The sequence below is a fragment of the Myxine glutinosa genome, chromosome 1, assembly GCF_964187855.1.
Source record: "Myxine glutinosa chromosome 1, kmMyxGlut1.1, whole genome shotgun sequence".
Lineage (NCBI taxonomy): Eukaryota > Metazoa > Chordata > Myxini > Myxiniformes > Myxinidae > Myxine > Myxine glutinosa.
Genome location: NC_136261.1, coordinates 125063054 through 125074997, shown reverse-complemented (window position 1 = coordinate 125074997; position 11944 = coordinate 125063054). Strand labels below are relative to the sequence as shown.

The 11944-nt window shown below is 40.6% G+C and overlaps 2 protein-coding genes across 27 annotated transcripts in view; both read right to left on the bottom strand.

Annotated features, from left to right (window-relative positions):
• Positions 1-11944, bottom strand: part of LOC137428074 (protein mono-ADP-ribosyltransferase PARP12) — a 1016466-nt gene that overhangs the window by 526160 nt on the left and 478362 nt on the right. The window lies entirely within an intron of this gene.
• Positions 1-11944, bottom strand: part of PPFIBP1 (PPFIB scaffold protein 1) — a gene marked incomplete in the record, with an annotated part of 228414 nt that overhangs the window by 31597 nt on the left and 184873 nt on the right. For 14 of the 26 annotated variants that reach the window (XM_078776734.1, XM_078776727.1, XM_078776756.1 and 11 more), the window contains 4 exon segments: positions 71-196; positions 2361-2502; positions 3649-3820; positions 10744-10807. In XM_078776734.1, coding sequence (XP_078632860.1) covers positions 71-196; positions 2361-2502; positions 3649-3820; positions 10744-10807 — 504 coding nt within the window. 26 annotated transcript variants of the gene reach the window in all.

Here is an 11944-nt window from a genome sequence, read left to right as displayed (position 1 = left end):
AAAATGCATTTGCAGTTGTGCTGTGACAAATATCTCAGGGGATGTATTGAGAAGGTTGCAAAATGCTCACCCAGAAGCACCTTGGAGATCGCGAGACCATCCTAGGCGTGGACCCGATGTTGATCTCATCCCTCCACGAGATAGCTCTTGGGGTTCATCTCCTGGATTCAAGTTCGTCGAATGGCTCCTTTTGAGTCTGATGCAAAAAATAAATAAAAAAGGCACAGAGGTGTTTGAAACCGGGGAGGAGACCCAATTATAGTTTTAGTCGATAAATGAGAGTGAATTAGTGATTTTGGATAGGTATTGTGAATTTTTTAATTCCAATTATAGTGAATTTGGATAGGTATTGGTTGGCCATAGTGCTGCTCAATAGTCCCTCTCATATTACTTTGGCTTGTACACTTACAACAACGTTAATCAACATGGAGACCAACCACATATCAGCCTTAGGCATTAAAGTGATACAAAACGTTCCTATACACCAGATACACTCTGTGGAGCTTTACAAGTTTAATATTGATGTCGAAGGATGGTTCCCTAAGCAGAGGGCTTGCTGCCACATTGTTTTGAGAAATTTTGGCTCATGAAGAAAAAAACATATGCCTTTTGGCATTTCAGGACTTATTTAGTGGAGGCGCATGCACAAGTTGCTTTATTAAGATCAAGTGAGAAAGATCAAGATATAAAATCTACAAGAACATTCAGGTACAAGGCTCAATATGCATAATGCAATTCAAGACATTGCAAAGTAGAAGGACTTCCTCAAAAGTTTGGTAACACCAAAGACAAATTAAAGAAAGATCAGTTGCCAGATTTACATTCGAGCAGTTTGTATATTTCTAGCAAAAAAACTGCAAGTCCATTATGGAAAAAACGCTATCTGTAATCGAAGAAACGTTCTCAACTGCTACCGACATGCTGCACAAGCAGCCATGAATCGTTATGATGAAGAGCCATGATATCCAAAAATGGATGCTATGTGGGCCTGTGTGGTAAAGGATAAACAAAAACGAATGATGGCAGTGATAGACATAGAGAGGAAAACAAAACTCCAAATAACGATAAAGTTTTTGATAAACGTTGAACACAAAGTGCTGTATTGATGAGCAAAACACACTTTGATCATTTGGTAAAAAAATAATTATACATATATATATATATATACATACATATATGCAAAAAATATGCCACGATATCTTTGGTGTTAAGAAATATGATGATTTTGGAATTTGACGCTACTCTATATCGTAATTTGCCGGTTCGTTCATCGATTTGTGTATAACATTCCATTCGACCCATTAAACGACATCATATGGCCACCATGTTGGTCCTATGCGAAGCCAAAGACATCTTCGGAGCTGTCATATTTATAATTGCAATGCCCTTACTATAGGTTTTCCTCTCAGTGTAAAACGACCAATAAAACTGTTAAAAGGACAATCAAATATCAAAACGTTGGAGCCAATAGGCGTCACAGGCCTTGTGAAGGTGCAGGCCTCATGCTTCAGGCCTCTAGTAAGTGCAATTTGAATCTATCTGAACTGTATAACAATGATATTTCTTTTTGCACATTGGCAATAGACGAGTTTTTGCTTCAAACCTGGGTTATTAAAAAAAGAAAAACCAAAGGTAAAAACATAACCTCCATCCACCTTAGGTGGCTGAGGTAACAATGGATGTCCCCAAACAAGAGTTGAGAAAGTGCAGGTTTACCGCAGTGAGAAACAACATGAGCCAGGTGTTTCACGCACTTCCCTTTGTTGGAGCAAAAGAGCGAAATGCGTGATGGGGGAATATAAAGGAAGGGAGAGATGACATGAACGATCATAATATGTCAAGGAAAGGGGTTAAACATCTGGGGTGATGAAGCAGGACTATCAAGGGAGGGGTGACATCAATGAACATAAGAGGTCGAAGACATTCGATACATGAGGTTAGGGGGGCAGGGGGGTGCGGGGAAGGAGGGGAGTGAAACATCGAGGGCATGGAGGGAGTTTGCTCCATGAAAGAAATGTAATAAAATCAGAATAAGTAAACAAACAAAAATTAATAACATGTCGTTAAATAAATATGAATCAATGAAGAAACAGCATGAAGGCCAGGAAATTTTAAGAGAAGAAAGAAAACAGTTGGGCAAGACAATTTAAAAATGAAAAACTCCCGGCGGTAAATTTGCGCTCAGTTTGGGAAAATCCGTTGTTTGTTTCGACTGACAATGGATTCTGTTCCCAGTCTTTATCCAGATTGGTATTCCTTTGTATTATATTTAAAAATTGGATCACCTGGTTTATACAAACTGTCTACTGTGCAGCCAGCAACCAAAATCAAGGTGTAACCACAGGTGCCTTATTACTCACATGCCAAATATTTTCCTGATTCCACGAGCCTTTTTTTTAGTTTGGGGTGATATAGTGCCTTCTTGAAAAGCGGCTCCAGGAGAAGACAGTGGAGAGGGACTCTGCTCGGTCGGGCTCGGTGACGGTGAACTGCCATCCATCTCTGCAACTCGTGGGCAAAGGAGACAAATGCCCGCTTGCATTAGAGGGTGGAAACGACATTTGGACATCAGCCATGCACAGCAGCACGGTTCTGGATAAGAACCCCACTGGTACCTTTGGGTTCACATTTGTTAAAACACACATTCTGTAAACCAAATTACTTTTTCTGCCAGGTAAAGATGCCACTGCTTTAAGGGTTGAATAACACGCAGAAAATGCGCGACGGTATCCTCAATGTCACATTTAATCTTGCCATTAAAATTTACAACTCATTTTGGATAATCATCCTTTATCACCTTCACTGGATCTCCCAAACATTCGGCGGCCTGTGGAACAAGTTTCATTTTTCAAACAGTTATTTACTATTCAAATGCATACGTTTCCTCTGTATTCAAGTTATCCAAATTTTGAAGAAGGAAATGTACAAAATGGGTCCACAAAAGCAACTCAGGAACAATTGACTCAACCCATATTGCAGGAAGAGGCTCTTCAAAGCAAAACGGTTTTCCACATCACCAAGGCTTTACAATGACCTTCATAAAATACTGCAGCTGAAGCAGTGAAACAGTCGACAGTTCCAGAGCACATGATGTTACACCAGAATTGAACAAGATATTCAAAGACATCACTTTCAAGTGGAATAGCGACCAACTCGGATCGAGACGCGGTTGTCAGTGTACGATGATATGAATGTGATAACTAAAGCCAAATATTTTGCAGCAGGCCCAGACCATTGGAGAGGTAGAACTTTCTAAATATCTCAGTACATTCATTCGAGCTGCTTGGTAATAAGAATTGCAAGGCAAATTTAAAATTGAAATTCAACATGTTGAATGATGTGCATGACTTTACAATCCCAACCCTGCATGATATCACAATGGACACCAAATGGGATTTGCAATCCCATTTATAGCTTTCTCTAATCACCTCTTACTTTCTTACTTCCAGAATATTCATTTAATTTTAAACAAAATATTGGATCAAAATAATGAAGAGAGTTTGTCTAGATCATAAAAACAATACAGCAACAATTAACTTTTACAACTGCTACCGGTCTTCGATATAGTGAGGAAAATAAGTAAATGTTTGGAGTTTGGATTTTTTGGATCTCATGGTAGTGCCGTGGCTAAAATGGAAAAGCTCTCACCGAGGTTAGGGGCGCTGGCTGTCCGCTTGCTCGCTTTCACTTTGAAAAAACCCCGGCCGAAAGAGGCTCGTGATTTCCCTGCTCCAAGACCAAATTCCTCCGTTGTGTGATTATCAAACTGGGTCTTCCCAAAAGTTGGTGAAATTCTTGCCTCTTCCTGAATGGCATTGTCCTGTCAATTGTAAAAAAAAAATATGATACTTAGGCAGGAGCAGAATGTTTTATAGCATCAACCCCATCATTGCTACATCATTGCAAAGTAGCATTGAACGGAAACTCAAAACAAATCGAGGAAATAGTGAGATAAGTGATAAAGGTCATGTCGACCCCTCTGGTCACCGATTTAACCACAAATCAGTTGCTCTGGGGGTCACAAATTGAGTGTTTCATTTCTTCCAATTGCAGCACGAAGGCCTGCTTGGGTGCAAATAAGTGCAGGCAATGTGCTTTTTGTCTCATTTTGCGAAAATGCGAAGGTTTGTCTCATTTTGCTGTGTCTCAAACCACAATCACCTCATGTCAGTTGAGCATCCTGAAGAGCACAAAAATTCAAGTTGCTTTCATACTAGCATATGTAAGTTGCATTTCTACATTGTAAATGCACATTGGTAAATTAAAGCTTCACCTTCTTGGAATAGTTCTCAATTCACTATTCTTGAGTGCTAGAGTGACAAAGTAAAGTAAAAGAGCTCGCCAGCAAATGCATGTCTGTTTTTAATGAAATACCTTCTGTTTTATTGCCATTCAATAGTGCGTGTGTGGGTTTTTTGTTACAGTCTGACACCCCAGCTTGATCTTAAAACTCTCTGTTTATGGCATCCAAGGCCACATCCTCTCATGGCTTACTGACATCTTCAACTACTTCCTATAAATGTGTAGTTCTTAATGGGATCACCTCATCTCCTCTTCCTGTCAAGGCTGGAGAGCCCCAAGATAGTGTCTTGAGCGAAGTCTTGTTCGTCATTTTGCACAATGATCTTTTTGATTCCGTGGAAAATTCTGCTTATGCCTTTCCTGATGATTCCACCCCCTGCCACATCAGGAGATGATCCAACACTTGGTATATGTCTGAAGCCTGATAAATCCCACAAACTCACCATTTCTCCAAAAGGACCATCTGGCAAAAACTCGCATCTACTTACTATAAAAGACACACTTTATGTATCTTGGCATGCCATATTTCCAAGATGGCCTTCAAAGCCAGGCACCGACTGGGCATCCTCCATCGTGCAAGGTCTTTCCTTGGTACATCTGAATTGTTGACAATCTACAAGGTCTTCATTCAAAGCTTGATGGAGTACTGCTCCCCCTTTTGGGCTGGAGCCCCTGCCTCCCACCTTGCCCTTGATTCCGTGGAAAGCAAGGCTCTATAATCACTGGGATCTCCCATGACGAAGCTGAGTATCGAGGCCTGTTACTTTTGGCTCACATACAGGTTGGTGACCTCTCTGTATTCCACCACTTCCTTTTTGGTCTACCCTCTGCCCTTTCTTATATCTGTCCCTCCAGGTTTCTGCATGGCAAACACAGTCTGCCAGTAACCCTCTTCTCATTAAACTCCCAAAATCCAAGCTCACTGCTCACCTCCACTCATTTGTTCCTTTTTCCCCACCTGTGGAACCAAACTCCACATTCTCTTCAATCTCATTCTTCCATCCAACTCTTCAAGAGAGTTGTTCACCACCACCTCAGATCATCCCATGTCCAAAACGATGATATTTTTCAACCTCTTGTTAACCACCATCTCCCCACCCCCAAGCCCACCTCCTTCCAAATTCAAGATTTTCCTTCCTGAGAGAGTTTGCTTCTGTATCCATCTTGTCCACCTTATGTGTCATCCACTTCCCCTCATTCCTCCCCACACCGATTGTTTTCCAAGTCTTCCTCTATTTTGTGCTTCAACTCTGCTGTTGGTGTTTCCCCCATCTCTCTCGTGTTCCTTTTGTTCTGATGCATCCTGATCCGTTCAGTGTTCTCCCTCTTCCATGAGCCTTGACTCTGTATACCAAAATAAAATCTGTGGAACCAACTTCCCCAGTCTGTTCAATTCCATCCTTCCCTCCAGAGTTTCAACACATCTCTCACCACAACCTCAAGTCATCCCTCATCCATACATGATCTACCCTCAAATTACCCCCATTCCCAAGCATTCCCATTTTTCAGGTTATTGTGATTTCTTCTCCCCTCTCCCTCACCTCTTTAAAGGCACTGGACACGTAATACAGCAAATGTGTGTTACGTCCTGTATCCTCATCCGTTGTTACTGTTGTCAATGCTGTTTGTGCATCTCACGCATATCACAAAACTCGGATTTTTAGCACAAAGTAATCTTATCCAAAACCATGATCTTTTAACCCCCCCCTTAACCCTACCCAAGGCTACCTCTTTCCAAGTTTCCAGTTTTTCCATCTTGAGAGCTTACAGATGTATCCATCTTTTTCACCCTCTGTGTCCTCCTCTAGCACTCATTCTTCCCCACATCCCTTATTTTTCCAAGTCTCCCTCTATTTTTTCCTCAAACCTGCTGTTGGTGTGCTTCCCTGCTCTCTTACTACTGTTCCTTTTGTGTTCTGTTACATCCTGATCCGTTCTATGTCCAAGCTCGTTCACTAGCCTCGACTTTGTATGAAAAGGTACACACTGTATTATGAACGCCAAGAAAAAAACAAAGCAGCAAACAATAATTGTTGATGCTTTGCCAGGAGAGATGGCTGAATAGTGGGAATCTGCATTTCCTTCTGTTCGGATGTGGGAGCTCAGCTTCAAAGGGGTTCACAGAGTCTGCTGATAACAAGCACTCACCAAAGCATTATGCGCTCTCCTCTCCCACCAAGAGAGTTTGCTTTTGATGAGGGCGCATCCAGCTCCGCTGCTCAAAATGACTGAATGCATAAAACTTTAAGTGTATGAATGCATTTCAAACTTAATGGCTGGCTATAATGCAGAAAGATATGTAGTGGAGCAAATATCATGGCAGAAAATAAAGCAAAACGGATCCTCAAAATCACCGAAGTGAAATAAATGGAAGTGAAGGCAAAGGTAAAAAGGTATTAGAACAAACACTACTTGAAGCTCATGATTTGCCAAATGAGTCTCATAATGCAAATCAGTAACATGCATATACAAGGGTGAGCCAGAAATATGGTTATTTTTAACACTCGTGTAAATGTAATAAAAAGTTGTATTTCAAAACAATTTTTTACAAGAAAGTGAAGTACATAACATGCCATTTATTTGTGGAAAAGAACATCAAGGAGATGCGCACCATTTTGTCAGACACATTCCTCCAATCTTGGATGCCAATTATTCATGATGTTCTGCAACATGGCCACGTCAATATCATTGATTTCGCATCTGATGTTTTCCTCAAGTTCATGAAGAGTTTGTGGATGGTTAACATACACTTTGTCCTTTAGATATGACCACAATAAATAATCACATGCAGTCAAATTGGGTGACCTCGTTGGCCATGGAACATCGCCGTTTCTGGAAATGCCATGCTTTGGAAAGAGCGCCCTTAAAGTAGTCATGGACACTCTGACGGTGTGGGAGGTTGCACCATCTTGCTGAAACCACGTCATTCGGCTCACTTCTGCAAATCTGTTTAATTATCTGGAGAGGAAGTTAGAAACCATACCGGTATATAGAGCTGCAGTAACAGTGATGGCATTTCCGTTATCATTCTCAAAGAAGTAAGGCCCTATGATGCCGAACCACGAAAGTGCACACCACACTGTGACTTTGGGACTGTGTAATGGTTTCGTGTGTATTTCTTTTGGGTTTTCGGCTGCCCAAAAACGTGTATTTTGCTGGTTGACAAAGCCACACAGATGAAAATGTGCTTCATCAGACATGAACAAATTGTTAGCAATGTTTTGGTCTTCATTTCCGTCCATAAATGAAAGCATTCCCTCACAAAAATTATTGCGGGCAATCACAACATCTTGGTTTAATTCCTGGACAGTTTGAATTTTATAGGGATAAAAGTTTAAATCGTTATGCAATATGCGGCGTAATGTCGTGTAAGAAATTCTTAAGGCTGGTGCATGCTTTCGGCTGGAGTGATGCGGACTTCTCAAAACTGACTCCCTTACACGCTCAATGTTTTGTGCCATTCTTACTGATTTTGGGTGCTCCCGTCGGTTTCTCTTTTAAAGTTGAACTGGTCCTCTCAAACTTATGAACCCATAACTTGATAGCACAAACAGACGGCACATTTCCATGACGTTGAACATTGAAATGGAGTTTGAATTGATGTTGTGCAGCATTGCACTATCATTATTTTTGTAAAAAGCTTTGATATCGAAAGCGCGTTCTTCACCCGACCAGTTCCACATGGTCACTCAAGTGTTTTGCCTGCAAAACTAAATCAGTAAAAAATAAAAATAATAAAAGGGTGCCAATATTTTTGGCCAAGACTACTGTATATATACAATTCATTCTCTCCCACGTGTCTCAGAAGCTCAATGAGTAATTACAAGCATATCCAACAATCCAATCCTTGTCAACAAGTCCAGCCTTTCCTCTGATGGAAAATTACTTTTTATAAAGACTAGGGTCAGCCTGCATTAGTAGATCGTCAAGGATAATAAATTATCTTAACCAAATAGTGATGGAGATATACTAACCATTATAGGAAAGTAGGTGAAGTGACCTTTCATTTTCAAAGCCAGAAAGCTTCTCTCTTGCTTTGAAAGAAGTTTCAAGCCCAAAAAGTCACTTAACATGGCAGTTAGCATGCCTCTCTCAACATTTGGTTGAGAAAAGGAATTAACCTTTCCTTGAACCGACAATAATTTGCCCCATTTTTCTATGACTCATGGAATCGTTGATCTAGCTTTCTGAACCAACCCTTCTCCTCAGTTCTTCAAGGGGTTGGCTCACCGATGTTACAGGTTGCCCTTCATAGGTAATGATTGGCACTAGCTGACCTCTAGTAATCAGGCATATGAAATCTGCAATCAATTGTTTTGAAGTTTGTTCAAAAAAATAGGATAGCCAATTAAATAGCCATTCCTTTCACATCATGAGGCGCATAGGGCTGCCGAGGCAAAGGAGTACAACACTGGACGGGTCGCCACTCCGATGCAGAATACTCGAATGGCTCATTCATCCCAGTAAGCGGGTACTCATTTTGCCGACCTCTGAAGGATGACAGGCTGAGTCAACCCACCTGGTGTGAATTAATCGGAAAGACAGGATCTTGAACTCAGGTCCGTAAGATCTTAAGATAGCCACCTTAACAGCTCAGCCAACACCAGGCTAGGAAGGTCAATCACTGACCTGAAGTTATAAAGTTGCAAAATTAATCTTAATTAAGTCCTGAAGATAATGTTGAGTTGTCTCCTAAATTTGGGGAATATATTTTTTATTTCTTTACCTTGGCTGGCTGTGCTTGGCATCACTAGATTTGCTTGGCATCCTCTCACAAGGATAGAACATTTCAATCCTGGGGATTATTCCTGGATTTACATAATTATACTAACGCATTGCATATCAGCCTGTACATTCACAGGTGTTATATTGGTGTGGTAATTTATGATTGATTAATCAATGTAAATCAATGCAGACAATTAATCAATGTAAACCAATAATACAGAATGAAGAACTAGACTTACTGGTGAAGGCCTGTGTTGATCTACCTCGGCAGGCAGGTATAAAAATGGATGAAATCAAAAGGACATTGATTGTGGTTCGCTAACCAACGTGGGAAGCAAGGAGGTGGTGATGTTTCAGCCCCTAGCCCTTTGTCGGAGGGTTAACGCTGAAAAGTTAGCTTCTCCTTGCTGCCCATGACGGTCACTTCAATCAACATCCTGTTGATTTCATCCATTAAGCCAGACATATATGCCTGTGTTATAATGCAGTTCGTTTTTGAGAATCAATCGATCAATCAATCAGTATGATAAAAAGTGACATGACCATTGGATTTGTGCATTTTACCCCTTTCTCATCATCGCTTTCATAAAATACAATTAAATGCACACAGGTGCTACACGCACACATATGCATGCATTTTGATAGTCTTTTTGCTTTTGTAGGCCAAATGAGTTTGTCATTGTATTTCCCTTTGGAATAGAATTTCAGTCAAGTACTCCATTGTGGTATTCTCTCTGTGAAATGTCATATGACCCATCAAATGATCACTATGAAAGGTTCCTTTTAACTAGTGAGAAACCAAAACAAATGAACCACTCACTCAACCCTAATGATGCATTCTGATTTGCATATGCACGTGGGGTTTGGAATTTGCTATTGAAGTGCACTTCTGATGAGAAATTTAGGACATCAAAATAAAAACTAGAACAATGCGACTTTGTCGCCAATATGCCTCCGCATATTCCCACAAGAGGTAGATAGATACCCTCGTTCACTGTCTTAAAAATAAACAAGTTTGATTTAAATCCCTTCAGCTGTTTTCAAGTATCACATTTTCACCAGCCATGACAGCTTTCACAACGATCGGTGAAGCAGTTTCAGAGAAGGGATTTTAAAAAATTAACATTTTTGGCTGGTATACCACTTCACCTATGTCATCATTGTCATGCTTTTGTTCCCCATTGGAAGTACTTGGCAATGTGCCAAGTTTCAAATTTTTCCATTCAGCGGTTTCCGAGAAATACAATTTTAATTATTTGCTTTTAATCCAAGATGGCTGCCATACCACGGGAGCTATGACGTCACAATTATCAGAAAAGCATTCTGCATGGGTGTCACTCATACTCTGAAAGTTTTGTCGCAATCGGACATATGGTTGCTGAGAAAAACAAGGTTTAGTCCGTACGGACGGGCAACCCGAAAACATAATTCCTCCAGCGACTTTGTCGGCAGAGGAATAAAAAGTTTAGAGTTTATAAGGGGAATGGAGTCTGTTTCTGTGCTTATTTTTGAGATGGTTGCCACCCCCCTCTTCACCTCCCCCACCTATCGTACTTACCTCTCTCCTCTTACCGCCTCCCGCCACAACTACAATTTAGACTTCTTAACCCCTGTCCAGACTACTCATACTCTCTTGCCCCCAATCTCATGTCACCATTGCATTGCCAATTCCATTTGCGAGGAAGAATTTTGAGTTGATGATTCATGTAGATTTACCTGTGGCATTGCATCTTTCTCGTCGTGGACAATCAAAGATTGCTGCTGCTGCCACACATCCGTCCTAGACACATCAGACAATATGGCATCACAAACACCTCAAGGATTTTATAGATTTTTCAATTGTATAAAAAGCAAGACATAATACTTGACTTGAGTATGACACTGAAATAGTGGAAAAGAGGCCAATAACAGATCTAAGATATACCCTTCAAATAACATGCATTTCATATTATTTATGGTGCAAATCATTTTTTAACGATAACAAAAGGAGAAATGTACATTATAATATATGAAAGACCATAACATTATGATAGACAATCAAAAATAACATGGCAACCAAACTTGTGCCTTCTGGAAGTGAAAGTGATAATGCACACATATCAGAGCTCGACAGGTGTTATGGTGTTATTTCACAATTTTGTTCTTCTTCTCCGAGAGTTTCACTGAATCTGTCGTGTTTATGGTTAGTGTTATAATCTTGACTGGTTGGCCCATTTAGCAAAGGCAGCCATGTGAGTGAAAGGTCACATGATCTAAATGTATTTTTACAAAATGGCGGCATTTACGGAAGGAAAAATCTGATTGTTACAGTATATAAAAGGGAAAAATTCCATCGAGAAGGCCATTGAACCTCAACTAGCCTGGTCCGAAAAGGGGGCTTATGGATTGGGACTCGTCCATCCGACCGCCCATAACCAAATCTCGGGCATGTAGGGACTTATTTTGTTCATACTTGGTACACAGACAATACATGATGACACACATATGCACATCGATTTATTTTGGGATGCAATCAAAGATGACCAACTGGCAGCCATCTTAGTTGTAAAAAACCCGATGTTGAACACGTCCTCAAACATTTCTCGGTCATGCAATTACCAATCTTGTTCAAACTTGGCACACAGATAATGAATGATGGCTTACATATGCACGTCATTTTGTTTCGACATCTGATCCAATATGGCGTCTGGTGGCCCATTTTGTTACTTAAACGTGTCCCCAACCATTTATTGAACATGCATGGTCCGATTTTGTTCAGACTTGGCACAGGCAAAGCACATAGAGGCATACATGTGCACCTCACTTTATTTTGTGATCTGATCCAAGATGGCCAACTGGTAGACTGGCGGCCATTTTAGTTGTAAAAAACGGATATTGAATACATCCTCAACCATTTCTTGGACACGCATTTATGGAT